The sequence below is a fragment of the Alexandromys fortis genome, unplaced genomic scaffold, assembly GCF_014885135.2.
Source record: "Alexandromys fortis isolate MF-2015 unplaced genomic scaffold, M_Fortis_MF-2015_v1.1 scaffold_148, whole genome shotgun sequence".
NCBI lineage: Eukaryota > Metazoa > Chordata > Mammalia > Rodentia > Cricetidae > Alexandromys > Alexandromys fortis.
The window spans coordinates 131,410-146,357 of record NW_026068019.1 but is presented as its reverse complement, the minus strand read 5'-3'; the positions used below and the strand labels follow the sequence as shown (position 1 = coordinate 146,357).

Sequence of the window (14,948 nt, the reverse complement as noted above, 5' to 3'; positions counted from 1 at the left end):
GGTTTCTCTGTGCAGCCCTGGCTGTCCTGGAACTCACTCTGTAGACCAGGCTGGCCTTAAACTCAGATTTCTGCCTGCCTCTGCCTCCCAGATCCTGGGATTAAAGGTTTGTGCTACCACTGCCCAGGTTCTGACTCCATTTTTCTATTGTCGCTTTTCTTGCTTATCCTGGTATTTTTGGTTTTTTCTTGCTTTGCTTTTGTTTTTTAAGACAGCATTTTACTCTATAGCCCAGGCTAGCTTGGAACTCACTGTGTAACCAGACTAGCAACCCTCCTGCCTCAGCCTCCTGAATGGCAGAATTTCAGGCATGCACCACTGGGCCCAGCATTTGGGTCTTCCTGATAGGAGCAAACTGAACCCTTAGCTGCTTTGCCCTTATTAAACAGTGAAGGGCATGACTTTTCCAGGGTTTGTAATCAGCAAGCCCTCATTTCCGTCCCACAACGTCTTGCCGAGCCTTTCGCAATTATGGCTCATTTCTCTAGGTTTCCTATGGCAGGCATCGGAACAGAATTAAAGTATGAGCACGTGCAAAAATAATCTGCTTCCCAAGATAGTAAATGCTGAGAAGTTCTATATTAGAACACTCCCAGTGCTGACTGGCTGGGGCATGATTACCCTAATAAGCTTAGAGCTCCACTCGCCATCCACATCTGTCAGGGCAGGAGCAAAACACAGGTCCATAATCCGTGAGCCTGGGGCCCGTCAGAACTGTCCCGCTGCTCACTAACAGCAGAAGCTGCAAAACTTAGGACTACGGCAAGTCTTCCTCTTCATCGTGGCACGGGATCCAAGTCTAGGAGTGTGTACCATGGACTCAGTTTGGACTGGCGTTGCCTGGCTAGACTAGCCAGGGAGACTTCTGTCCCCAGTCCCGAGGATTCTCCAAAGACTGCGAAGGGAGAAGATGGGGAGAAGCTGAAACAATGGGGTGCATGCCATCACACAGTGTCCTTGTCAACAGCGTGGCCAAGAGTGGCTTTCAGTTTTTTAAGAAGCCCAAAGCAATTTTGCCAGAAGGTCAGAGGGGCAGGCAAAAATGTCCCATCCCTTTGCTGGTTCAAAGTTCCACCTCCTGTGACCCTGGTTGGGAACCGCACCTGGGACAGAGGCCAGCAGAGGAGTCAGCAAGTTCCAAGAAGCCCCAAACCATGGCTGAAGGTCTTTGTCAGCTCACAGAAGATATGGAAGGACCGACTCCAGAAAGTCAAAGATTCCAGCTGAACATTCCACAAAGCCGCACAGCTGCGGACATGTCATTCAGGACAGATGGCTCCCTCGGAATACAAGGAACAGATTCTGCTTGGCGAGAGAGTGAGGAAAACATGCCCCAGGAGACCTCAAAATGGGACAACAAACCAAGGTGCCATTGCTACCAAACTATTCCTGAGTCAAAAGGCCGAGTGGACTTCCCCGAGCCCCTGGTAAAGGCCCACCAGCACACATATGCCTATCTGCACGCTAGCCTCTCCAGATACGAGGCGATTCTGCATCTCGTCCAGCAGGCCAGCCACACCCGGGAGCTGTTACAACCCATGCTCAGCTTCCTGCTGCTGTGTTTCCAGGAGGTCAGCCAGCTCCTGGGAGAAATCTCCAAAGATGGAGAAGTGCTCCTCCAGGAAGTTAGAGGGGATCTGGCCTGGCCATCCAGGACAGGTGAGCCCTGGGAACAGCCAGACCTCCTGCAACAATTGCTGCAGTACACAGTCAACAAGCTGCAGGTGGTCCACAGCACAGTGGCTGAGCTCACTGGGACCTTGCTGGAGAGCTCCAGCGGCTGTCTCAGCACTGCGGCTAGCCACCTGAAGGGTAAACTGAGCACCCAGAGAGGTATAGACGAAGGCCTCCTAAGGGCCCTGGGACAACTAGAGAGCCTGACCACTGGCCACAGCGACCCTGGGCTGCCGGGTCCACCCTTGTGCTCTGAGGACAGTGGCATCGGTGCCGACAATGAGTCTGTGCAATCCATGGAGAAGCTGGGCAAACAAACCAGCTGGGACTTGGCAGCAGAGCCTGGCGAAGGGAAGCCAGGGACTGCACCCCAAGTGGAAGTCAGGGTGGCAGGGCATGCCTGGCAGAAAGGTCCATGTTGGACAGGTTCAGACAGACACCAAGACTGTCCCCTGTCGAAGCCTAGGATAGCGAAGGTTCAGCCTGCGGCACAGGATAAAGCCAAGCACTCTCGTGCCTCCAGCACGAGCTCAGAACCAATCACCTCCAGGCCTCCAGAGGCTGCCAAAAGCCTTCTGCGGAATTCCCTCGGGTTTGAGACCCCGGTGCAAACACATTTTTCTCGGAGTTCTGGGTTGGTGGACGCTCCATCCCTGAGCGAAGATGAGGACAGCAGCCTGGAGGAGGAAGATGAAGTTTGCAGCACGGATCTGCATGCTGAGCAACAGAAAGCATCACCTCCAAGACCACGGTCCTCACCTCCCACCCGGGATAGCCTGTTTCAGCCATATTCCAGGAAGCTGAGGAGCCCCCAGGCTCAGGAAATGATTCTGAAGATGAAAGAAGCCATCAGTGAAAGGATCAAGTTTGTCCCTGTGCCTTCCAGACCCCAGGACTGGGATGAGGAGGAGGAGGAGGGGACAACAATAGTCCCTCCAAGACCTAACACAGCCTGTGGCAGCAGGAGGGCCCCTGAGAGACAAAGGAGGTCACAATCAGAGGGAAGTCTTAAGAGCCACGTGGAAGACCCCACCCTCCAGGAGCTGAAGAGGGTTCAGACAGACCTCAGTAGGAGGCTGGAGGTATTCTATGCCCTGGGTGGTACACGGCAGGGGCAGAACAGGGAACAACTTCTGCAATCCAGGACGTCAGTGCTGTGGCCCCCTTCCAACTGCAGGGTAAGTCCCGGCAGTACCATCAGCAAGTTCAAGGCCTCCCTCACCAAAAACTTCAGCATTCTGCCCAATCAAGACAAGAGCATCTTCCAAAGAGGTGGTCACCTCTCCGACCGTGAGCAGCCCTGCCAGAAGAAGGCTGGAAGGCTGCCAAATGCCATCTTTTGTGGTGAGAAGAACAGTGGGATTCCCAGGGACACTGAAGGGGACATCAGGGACTGTCCCACCAGGACGTCAGTGAAGAAGCTCATTGAGGCCTTCAGTCCCAATGAAAGTCTGAGGATGCCAAGGGACTCCAGGAACTTGGGGTCAAGCCCCGGCCTCAGAAAGTGGGGGGTCCCTGCCATCCCTCCCAGATTTCCTATATACAGGGGGCTAGCCCCTCTCTATGCTAAGCCCCAAATTTCTCCAGCAGCAGGCAGAGAACCTCTCAGGGTGAGCATGGGCTGGAGGCCTTCTGCACCCTTTCCCCCCTTTCCCTCCCTTCCTACAGCAGAGGCATCCAATAGTGAGGACAGCAGCTGGGAAGTGGAGGAAGACCTAGAGAACCTCCCCCCACCTCCTCTGGAAATCCTAATGGACAAGTCATTCACTGCTCTGGAGCACCCCGAGAGCAGTCAGCCAGCACGGAGCCCAGTGGACGAGACCCTGGTACCAGGGCTTCAAGAAGCTGGCCCACCAAGGAAAACATGGGCTTCCCCCAAGCTGAGAGCCTCCATGAGCCCCATGGACTTGCTCCCTAGCAAAAGCACTGGCAGCTCCCTAAGGCTGCACAGCACTGGGCCAGGGATCATCAGGAATGTGGGCAATTCCAGAAAGCTGACCTTGGGCCTGAACTCCCAGCAAGCAGTGAGCTCAAGCCCAGAGGCAGAGGATGGAGCTCAGATTCAGGTACCAGAGGAGGACGCTGCGAGGCTCTCTGAACGTGGCCAGAAGGCAAACCCTTGGCACCACCCTAACCCCACATCTGGGCAAAGCAAGACCTGGGAACCAAGCCTGGCCTGCTCTTCACAAGGTCCACACTCTCCAGAAGCATCCAGGAAGGGTCCAGAGAGAAGCCCTCCAGGGATCAGGAAAACCTCTCCCACGAGAGCACAGAGGGCATCCCCAGGGGACAGGAGGCTCCAGAGCCTCCCCTCCTCTCGTGGATTGTCCCAGCCAGGCCTCCCTGCGGTTCTCAGCTCCCCTAGCCCACCTCTGAGCCCCAGGACACTGAGCCCACCAGCCATAAAGAAGTCAACTTCCCCACCATGTGGATACCTGCAGCTTAACCAAGCCCAGGAGAGCCCACCTGTCCATCAGACAGAAACAAACACTTCTTCCTCTGCCTCCTCATCATCTCCCTCAGCGTCTGCCTCTCAGGGCTCCAAGGAGAAGAGTCACTTTGAGGATGGTGAAGCCACTATGACTAAAACACCCAGGAACAAGTGTTTTATATTCTGCCCATCTGCCTCCTCTCAGTTTGAAGCTAAATCGTCATTCTCACTATCCCTTCCAAGGACGCTACCAGAACCTGGAGACCCCAACAGGGCCCCAACAGGAGGCTGGAGGGGCAGCTCAGGGTCACGACTGAGGGCAGATCCGCAGAAGAGAACAACTCTGAGCACTCTCAACCCCTTGCCTTTCGTCAGAAGGACATCTTCAGAACGCCAGCGCCAGCAGGCTCACCCTCTTCAGCTGCCCGGCTGCTCTTGGGAGTCCCATCCTTGCCAAAGCAGGTAAGAGATGCCTGGCCACCACCCAAGCAGCCAGGGTGGGCTCTTTGTACTGTCTAGGGTAGTGTTTTTCAAACTGTTCCAAAGGCAGACACAGTGGGGAAAAAAAGAGATGAGATGCATTGGCCAGGTCTCCCCTTGACCATGAACAACTGCGTTTTCAGCCCTGCCCCAGTGGCTAGCTCACTGCCTGTCTGAGCCCAGAAGCCAGAGTCTGTTCTCTCTTCCCACAGAAGGTCTCTAACCATCAGGTACCAGATCCCTTTAAACTCTCAAAAATTTTGAGAACCCAATAGTTTTTACATATGTGAGTTACAACTACTATTTTTTATCATAAGTTTAAACTGAGAAATATTTTAATATTTACAAAGAATATGCCCATTCCATATTCACACACAAAAAAAGTGTGTTGTTGTTGTTTTGAGATGGGGCTGGCATTAAATGCACAATCCTTCTGCCTCAGCCATCTGAGTTTTGGGATTACAGGAGGAAGAGAGGGAGGGAAAGAGAGAGAGAGAGAGAGAGAGAGAGAGAGAGAGAGAGAGATTTGATGAGAGTATTGCCATCTTGCATTTTGCAGACTTGTTGGTATCAACTGGTTTATTCTGACAGCTGGACTCTCAACTCTGCTTCTATAGGCCATACTGTGAATCCATGGATTCAAAACTCTCCCCACATTCCTAAGAGTGTGGACCTTCAAATTACGATGAAAATTGTAACACCCCCCAGAAATGTCACTGAGATACCTAGGGGGTCCATAGACCCCATCTTAAAAACAGGTGGTCCTGAAAACAGGCAGAGAAATAGTGGAGTGGACTTCCCAGAGCCCTGAGGCCTTGGCTCCACTTCTCCACCAGTTTCCAACGTCTGTAGGATGAGGGTGTTCACGAGCACGAGCATCCAGAGCATGAGCTGCCCTTCCTGCCCACGAGAAGACTGAAAGCCTAGCATGCCTGTATCAGCAGAGACAAGTTGATCCATGCTATGGGCCCAGCTTGCAGGCAGTTTGAGCACACAGCCAAGGGGTCTGGGAGATAGCAGAACCATCCCATGGGCACAGAAAGGGCTCCTCTTCTTGATTGGTTGTTTAACAGAATACCCAGGGGTGGGTGTGGGGGACGTGTCAACCCAAGGTCTATTAGAGAAACACTCTAAGGACGACTGATGTAAGATAAGACAAAGCCCCGACAGCAGCGCTGGCTCCGTCTGCAGTACTCACGGTCGCCGGGGTGATGTGCATCACGGGCCTCACGATGTGTCCAGGCATAAATGGTAAATTTTTTTTTACAAAGTATTCAGCAGTCAGTTTTAAGTAAAGATAGTATCTAGGGAAAGTTGTGCATTGTAATAGTTCTGTAACCTTCCCTAGCCACTTGAAAGAAATGAAATATTGATTACTTTTGAGAGAATCTTAACGTCACACTGCCCTTTTCTTAAATCTAAAATGCACTTTCTACATGGCAAGCACTCTGGCTTTCAGCTAAGAACCTCGATAAACACTACCTACTCTGTTATTAGATTTCTAAACTGTGCCCTTCAGGAGAAGAGCTTGAGAGAACAGGGACAATAAAGAGGCACTATTTAAAAACACCAACATTTTAAAGCAGCCGGGGCATAAAACTGCTCAAGAAGAAAATAATGCCCAGGCTTCTCCTCCAAACAGGGCAGCCTAGAAGACTGTTTTACGTTCTGAATCTCAAATGTGTGTGTGTGTGTGTGTGTGTGTGAGAGAGAGAGAGAGAGAGAGAGAGAGAGAGAGAGAGAGAGAGAGAGAGAGATTTGTGTAAGGCAAGGAGGCATACTTGTAACTTGAAAGCAGAGTCTGTTCAAGGTCAAGTTGAATCACTTACCACTTGCCCCCATTCCCCTCCCTTTGGGTGTGGCTACACCCTGAAGTCATTCCAAAGTCTGAAAACGCGAAGGGGTAATGCCTGTCTCCCACCAACCACCCTACACCAAGGTGTGCCTTTAGCATGTGGAAGCTGAAGCCCATCCGCAGTAAGAGCCCTGAGTCTTTGCCTCTGTACATACAGGGCACAAGTATAAATTTCTGCCATTCTGCATATCAAAGACCCATACCAGGGGGTTAAGCATGGTTTCACCAAGACCACACGACAAGCGCTGGAGAACCAGATAGTGCTTCCAAAGCAGGGGCATGCGGGGATACGCGAAGTCACACCCATGTGTCTTATAGCAGGCAGACTAAAATGCCCTGGAGTTGTCTCTGACTTCATTTCCATTCCTCCACTCTAGGCACAAGCTGTTTTGTGGGAAAAGGATGATGTCTGTATCCTCCTGTTCTTGGGTACCTGGGGATTGGGAGCAGGCCTTGGCAGCATCCCCAGGAAACTCGGCCACTGACCTTTGATTCTTTGTGTGTATGCAGAATCCCCAGGTGAAAACCCATCTCTAGCATCAGATATTGGAGTCTTTTAAACACCCCAGAAGCCTCTACCCCAGCGCTTCTCAACCTCCCTGATGCTGAGACCCTTTAACACGGTTCATGCTGTGGTGACCCTCAATCATAAAATTATTTTCCCTGCTACTTCATAACTGTATCTTTGCTACTGTTATGAACTGTATGTAAATATTTTAGGAGATAGAGGCTTGCCCAAAGCGGTCGTGGCCCACAGTTTGAGAACCAATTCTTCTCATCACTGCCTGGTCCCGATTGGTAAGAGAGGAGCATTGTGCAAGTCCCATGAGGTGCTTGGCTCAGGCTGCCCAAAGGCCAGCAGGGCAGCAGGTGGCCAGTCTGTCTCCCTAACAGTTCCAGGAAGGGAGAGAACCTCAACCGCAGAGCGATAGCCTGTAAAATTAGCAGGCACCTGGCCTCGGCTTTTCGCAAATAATGGAACTCAGGTGGAGCTGAGAAAGAATTTAGATCCAATTTTCATGCCACCAGATCAACCTTCACAGAGCAGCACGGTCTCCTTTCCCTTCTGCCAGCCAGGAACAAAGACTAGGGCATGGATAAAACACAACCCGTGTGTGCTTCCTAGTCCCTCGGGGTCTCAGGAGAAACAAAGAGAGGAGGCAGCAGTGAGCTGTAGACCCTGAACACCTAAGGTAGAGCCCCATAGCAGCCTAAGACCATCACTGGCTCTAAGGCACAGTGGGCGCCTTGATCCACAAACATACGCATGTGTGCCGCTCTGTGCGTCCTCTTCGCTTCCCACCTTGGCCTTGCTCATATCCAAACACACGCTTGTTCACTGGTTTGACATCCCACGTGCAGAGCAAGCATACTTCATTATAAAGGGCAAGAGCGTGCTGTCATGAGCAGAATGAAGGGCCATATGGGCTATGCAGGTGGGAGGCAGGGCTCTTGTCCTGCTTTTGAAGTGACCAAGAGCTCTAGCCAAGGCCCAGTTCTCTGAGCCTCAGGTACCCAACGACTGTACAATAGTTGATCCCTAGAATCCCTCCTGGGTACAACTTCGTATAACACAGCACCACAGAGACAGATTCCCATCATCCTCTGAGCATCTACATGGGAACTGTGCACACAGTTTTCCATTTCACCCAGTACTGGTACCTGTGAATCCTCGCCATCTAGGTCTTATTCTGATTTTCAGTTTACAAAGGAAAAAAATTCAGACTCAGTGGAACTGGTTGACATGCAGCAAGGCACACAGATGGCAAGAACAAGAGCCAAGATTTCAGATCAGGCAGCCAGACACCAGCCTTCCCTAAGCAATCCTGTGGCCAGCCTGCCAGCAGCCAGCCCTGGGTGGCTTTCAGAGTTCGTCCTGTCTACCTAGGCTTGTTCCACCCTTTGTCACAGCCACGTCCCATTCTCTCAATGCGTAGCCAGTTAGAATCGGCGGTCTGTGAGGGTTCCTCCTCCTTTCGCGGCCCTTAGGCATGGCACCCAGCACTGGGAAGCTCTAGTCTAACCAAACACTGGGCAAGACTGGGCCAAGTGGTTCCTCTTTGATTCTATTCAGGAAAAGAATGACAATTGTACAAAGACGAGATGATTTTTTTCCCCTTGCTTTTACTGTTGTTTTTAATTCAAGCAACTAAGCCTAGCTCTTTATTAAACAAGAAATGCATTAGAAAAACAAAATTAAACTAAATAAGGGCCCAATTCCCCCAGGCCTGTTCAGAGAGCTGCAGGAATCTAGGCATAGAGGAAAGAGCATGAATGAACCTGCTGGGAAGTGCTGGGAGCTGGTTCCCTCCACATCTAGCTAGACCAGGAACACAAAAAGGATAATCTAGCCTGACAAGTGTGAAATGGAAAGGCAGGGGGAGGGGAGGGGAGACAGAGGGGAGTGGGGAACAGGGAAGGAGCGAGAAGGAAGAGCAGAGGAGTGTCTGATCTGTCACTGTACTTTCTCCTGGCAGTGGCAGCAGCAGCAGCAGTGAGGAGAGCCCCAAGCAAGAGCCCCCACCTTGGATTAATTCCTGTGCCCCAGAATTGCAGGGCAGCGGCACCAAGTGGGCATCTCCTTTGGAGCTCTGTGTGCTGGGTCATGGGCTGCAGCCAGAAGCTCGTATCAGCCGCAACCAGGACAGAGCCCAGCCAGAGTCACAACACTAGCAGAAAGAAGTGGCCTGGCACGTGACACACCGATGCCGGTGACGCTAGGACATGTGAAACAGTCGTGAGGTGTTTGCACTGCTCCATGGATGGTGGGCGAACCGACTCGAACTGCAGTGTCTTGGAAAGACCTTGAAGATGCTCTGCCTAGTGGGCTGCAAAGTCTTCAGCAACAATTGGATTCACTTCGCAGCAGAGATCCTGCTTTGCCTGAAGTTTAAATGTTAATGAAAACCTTAGAGCCTACAATAATACCCTTTATCTTTTCAAGAGCTGGCCTTAATTAGAGGGAAAATATATTCGTTCTTAGAGGGCCACGTGATAACCAGTGGTGATGACACCATTTAAACCACAACCATGAGTGAAGTGGTAGCCCCTGGATAAGAAAACCAAAGTTGTGGGGAAGCGACCCCAGGAGGGCACTGCCCCGCAACCAAGGCTCTTGCTGGAGCTCAGACAAATGAGAAGAACAAAGCACAAACAGGTACAATGTGGGTGGCCTTGGACTCTGCATTCTTCATTAAACTCCATTGCCTTTGGTTAATCTGTCACTGAACCTGCCTACAGCATAAGAAGTCATACAAACAGGAGGACAAGCTAATTTTTTTATTTGTCTTAAGGTTAAGTGGCATGATGGTTAACGTTGTCAACTTGACAGAATCCAGAACCACTGAAGAGACAAGCTTTTGCTCACGTCTGTGAGTGATTTTCTAGGTTGAGTTCGATGAGGTAGGAAGCCCCGCCCTACTATGGTTGGCACCTTTCCATGGGGGTTGAGGGGTTCAGATCCTGAACCTCAGAAAAGAGGAAGAAAACTAACGACCAGCATTCATTTCTTCCTGCTCCCTGACTGCGGATGCAATGTGACCAGCGAGCGACCTCCAGTTCCTACCACCCCATGATAGACTGCACCCCTCGACCTTTGACGCCAGGATCAACTCTCCTCCACGAAGACGCTTTTGTCAGGCTTATTGTGTCCCATATGTTAGCAGGGAAACCAATTACACGTGGTTTGTTTCAACAACACAGCATTGAAGTCTTCACTAAAAGCTTTGTTTAGAAGCAAATTGCTCCTGACACTGGAAAATGAGGCAGGTTAGAACATCCATCCCCTCCCACCCACACCTTGCTTCTCCTGTTCATGCCCACTTGTGGCACTGAGACGTTTGGCCTCAGTGTGTATCAAATTCTCTGGCTGAGCTAAACACCCACACACTCTGGGTCTGAGCAAACACAACTGAGCCTCCCAAACAAGAGGCCTGTTCTTTGAGCTGGGTAGGGGCCCGAGCCCAGAGATAGGGAGGGTATGAGGCATTCTCACAGACCTCCCCACCCCCAAGATTCTTGCCAAGTTTATTCCTAGGTCATCTGCAGAGAAGTTCTGTTGGTGCTGGAAGTAAAGCCAAGGAGAACCACTCCTGCCAAAAACCCTACTTCTTCCAATAAGCCAGATACTTGCTGCAAACCCTGGAATTTTTCCATCCGGAGCTGTGGAGTACTTTCTATTTAGAAAAGAATTTGCAGTGATTGGGTGATTCAATGCCTGCTCAGTGGGTTGTCAAAAGACAAGAATTCTCACCCACGGGTACAGCTAAGCAGGCTCAACTTCCCAGATCTGCCTCCAAGCTGAGGTTTTTCAGTTTGAGAAAATTACAGACCTCAAATCCTTTTTTGTTAAAATAGATCGTGGGCTCAAGCACATGTTATACTGGGTCCTGGAGCCTCCGCCTCCCTCCTACTTCTCCCTCCCCAGGATCAGGCTTGTGAGTCTGACTACGTGAATCTCACCTGACCTGTCATGTGTTTTAAAACGAGAGTGGCAGGGCTTCAAGGACCCCCCTGAAGCACCGTTGATGAAATCACCCGGAGGCACCGTGCTCACCCCTGTTATGCAGGGCTACTGACTCGTGTTTGCTCGTGGGGCTGTGTTGACACCAGGGCAGTACCTGAGCCACAGGTGTAGTTCTGGGATGAGCCTAGAGTGTGTTGTCTTCCATTTGGGTACCACCCTAAGTGGTTGGGAGGGCAGCTTGGGAAACACAAAGGCAGGGCTGAGGAAGCGAAACACCTCTGAGCAAGCAGAAGCAAAAATGTTGGTAGCCTCTGAAAGTTTACCCATATGTGAGTCACTGTAGGCACCATGGTTAAGGACCTAAAGAAGTGATTCTCAACCTGGGGGTTGCAACCCCTTTAGAGGTCATATATCAGATATCCTGCATATCCGATATTTACACTATGATTACTAACAGTAACAGAATTACGCTTACGAGATAACAATGAAATACTTTGATGGTTGGGATTCACCACATCAGGAGATATGAAAGGGTAGCAGCCTTAGGAAGGTTGAGAAACACTGGTTTAGAGGAAGATACCTGGGGATCTTATGAAACAAGGCAGAGCTCCGACTACTGGGATTGCATAGACACATTCTGAATGAAACTGGGGTGTGGTGGTCTCTGTAAGCATCACGGCTGGCAAGAAAATGATCCAGATGGTGTAAGAAAGAAATCTGGTTCCGCTCAACCAGCTGGTTAGTCAACCAACGCTTGGTCAAACTTTGAAGTCTGATGCCAAGTGAATTATTTTTTACAGTAAAACTTTGAACAAACTTTCCCTCATGACAATTATCACAACAAAGCTTTAGGTGTGGCTACATCAAAACTCCTTTGCAAAGTACGTTCTTTAGCAAAGCCCCTTGTGAACTTCTCTACTAGAATGGGTTCTGTTGACTGAGAAACATTGCTCAGGAGTCTGGGCCTAGAGAGAAAGGGTTCTCAATAAGCATCAGAATGGATCCTATTGACTGAGAAACGGTGCACAGGATTTGGGGGGATTTGGGAGAAGGCTGGCTCCAAACACTAGCCCAAGATCACCAGGTCAGCAAACAACACTGACTCCAACCAGCATTTTTTAATGGATTTTTTCCATTGAAGAAAAAGGCCTGGGTGTTTAACAATTCTGGTTTCTCTAGTGCTGATTCATGAGCCTGTGGACCTCTTGCTTTTGTACATTGGGGTACTTGTGGGTATAATACAAGAGGATGTTTAAAGATCATAGCTTTGGAAGCCCAAATGTAAAGGCAAACCTGATAGTCCTGGGGAAGGCAGATTACCAACTCAGGCCTCCCTCATCAAACAGCCCAACTGTAGAAGTTCATTTGTCACTGAATGTCCCTTCATTAGTCACTGAATGTCCCACGGCAGTGATGAGAGCTAGATGTGAGCAGCCTGAAACCAGGCGACATGCTGTATCATAGAGGGTCAGCACCCCAGACAACTTTCTGGAAGAGCCAGGTAGGAACTCCTGCTGTGCCCATGAAAGTGCATGCTAGGGGCCTTCCAGAGAGTAAGGCTGCCTCCCCCAATCACACGCGCGCACGCACACACGCGCGCACACACACACACACACCATGCTATGCTGCAGGTAGCAAAGCCAGGGGACAGCAGCTTCTGTTCCTGCCATCAGTCATGGATGGCACTTTCTTACCCCTCTACAGGACATCCTTGTGCCCTGAGAGCCTTGATGACTTGCCATATGTCCCTACATGAGAGGCTCCAACTGCCACTAGGACCAGGAAGCAATGACAATATGTTGATGTGGTTCAGTGACCCACAGGCTATGGGACTTCTAAGCCACCTTCTCTACCAGAGCATGTCAGGAGAGTGTAGCATGAGGACCATGCTTGTCTGGGTTTCTGTCCTGCCCAGTTCCCACAGCCAGTAAGCCACCAAAGAAAAATCACATAGAGAGTCTATATTAGTGATAAACTGATTGGCCCATTAGCTCAGGCTTTGTATTAGCTCTTACAACTTATATTAACCCATTATCCTGATCTATGTTAGCCACATGGCTTGGTACCTTTTGCAGCAGGGTAGATCACATCTTGCTTCTTCCGTGATCTGGGCAGGACTGGGGGTAGAGCTTCCTTCTTCCCAGAATACTCCTGTTCTCATCACCCTGCCTCTACTTCCTGTCTAGTTGACCTGCCTATACTTCTTGCCTGGCCAATCAGCATTTATTTAAAACATGATTGACAGAATACAGACAATTCTCCCACACCACTTCCCCCTCTTTTTTTTTTTTTTTAAAGCAAGCCCTCCATGTTACAGGAGAGAGTTGCCAATACTAAGGAGCTGGGAGCAGGAGAGGCAATGAAGTTCAAAGGTCAGGCAGTGTTTTGCTGACACCAGAGCAGATGGGTTGCAAGAAGTTAAGACTTGGTCATCATACAAACATCACCTAAGTAACCCATGAGTTAAACTCTGTACAAAAAAATTAAACCCATTTCAAGCTGCCAGGCTTATAGTATCAACTCAGCTATCCCTCCTGGAGACCAGGCCCTCCCCAAAATCCATGTCTACCATTCTACCATAGCAAATAAATTCCTGGTAGCCATGAAGGGCAAGGTCAATCTCACAGGTTCTCAGATCCTTTTATCTATGCTTGTCCACTCTGTCAAAGAGTCGTGCCCTTGCTGGGACAAATCCACTTCTTTCGCTCAAGAGGAAGACACAGTTTTTTGTTTACTTACTTAGTAATTACACCAATGGGCCCAACCCACCAAGCAAGCACTCAGAAGTGTACTTTTCCATAGTAGAATTATAAACTAACAGGAACATTATTTTTATCTGTCATTCTTACACTAGACAAGGGGGTGTCTCCATGGGGTACATCACACCCTATTCTTCTTTGGACCAACTCTTTTCTGTGGGTGCACACACAACATTCCCCCTCCATCCCTCAGAGATGTAAGGAGGGAGGGATCAGCACGACTTTCACCCAACACATTTAGTAGCATAGCAAACAGATCTTCCCCAGGGGGGAAACACAATCTTTTATTTCCATCAAAGCATTCACGAAGGTGGGAAAAATGGTGCAAATATTATTCTAGCAGAGCAGTAATAGCTTTTTTGCAAGTATAAATACAATCCTCACAATGAAATATAACATCTCTATGGGCTGTGCTGTTGTTTACTAGAAGCTGTATCTATTTTCCTTCCACATGTCACGTGCCCAGTTCAGATCCTCAACTATTCCAAACTGATAGAAATGCATGGCAGACAGACCAAAGAGATTTGCCCCTTCATTGCAAAGAGCTTATGCTCGGCGAGGCTCAATTTATAAATCCTACAGTGTGAATGAAAGGAGTTTTGAGAAATGTATTCTTGGTCTAAAATAAACCAGTGTTTTGCATGTACCAGGGGAGCTGGTACAGTGAATGATGCATGTTGACATGCTTGTCAATTGATCATCTGGTCGACCGCTTACAGGCTGCCAAGCACCCACTCCGTCTTCCAAAGCAGATCTTTTCAAAGGTAATATATTTTTAAGTAGCCCCACATCAAGGATTTTGTTGAACCACCATAAAGTAAATGAGTTCTGAACCTGTAGTAACAGAACATGGTATATTGCGCTATCGTTTCCTTCCCGTGCCTGCCTAAAGTTTAAATAAAGTCCCATCAATCCATCCAGACATTTTTATGAAATGTAATTAAAGATGCCTTGCACAAGAGGAGGCGCAAACAGTTAACTCACTCCGCTCTCTAATTCAATTTTATGGAGGAGCTCGGATTCTACAGGCGTGGTTACACCCGTGGACTTCAGAAAGTCAGTTCAAGGATCATGGGTGGGCCCGGCATCAGGGGACAGTGACGTTCTACTGATCCGACAGCCAGGGGTCTAAATGCTGGTGTCCCAAACACCTTGGCAGTCTTGGTATTTCAACCAGCATCGGACCTCGGTTGTAATGGCGCCGGCAGGACTTCATTCATAGCCAACTGGGGTAAAAAGAACCAAGAATAGAGGAGAATTGGAGACACGGGGGGGGGGGGGGGG

The 14,948-nt window shown here is 49.7% G+C and overlaps 1 protein-coding gene across 2 annotated transcripts; it reads left to right on the top strand.

Moving 5' to 3' along the window:
- Positions 1-929: 929 nt before the first annotated feature.
- On the top strand, positions 930-9,113 carry Pcare (photoreceptor cilium actin regulator). Of its 2 annotated transcripts, none has more exons than XM_050162942.1 (2): positions 930-4,567; positions 8,924-9,113. In XM_050162942.1, exons 1-2 carry the CDS (start codon positions 930-932, stop codon positions 9,111-9,113), a joined length of 3,828 nt encoding a protein of 1,275 aa, XP_050018899.1. The 2 variants fall into 2 exon arrangements, with proteins under 2 accessions (XP_050018899.1, XP_050018898.1); XM_050162941.1 differs by having other exon boundaries at positions 8,918-9,113.
- Positions 9,114-14,948: the final 5,835 nt, after the last annotated feature.

Coding starts and splice junctions, on each gene's coding strand:
- Pcare (XM_050162941.1), top strand. CDS start 930: ATGGGGTGCATGCCATCACACAGTGTCCTTGTCAACAGCGTGGCCAAG. Junction 4,568..8,917: donor TCCCATCCTTGCCAAAGCAG/GTAAGAGATGCC, acceptor TTCTCCTGGCAG/TGGCAGCAGCAGCAGCAGTG.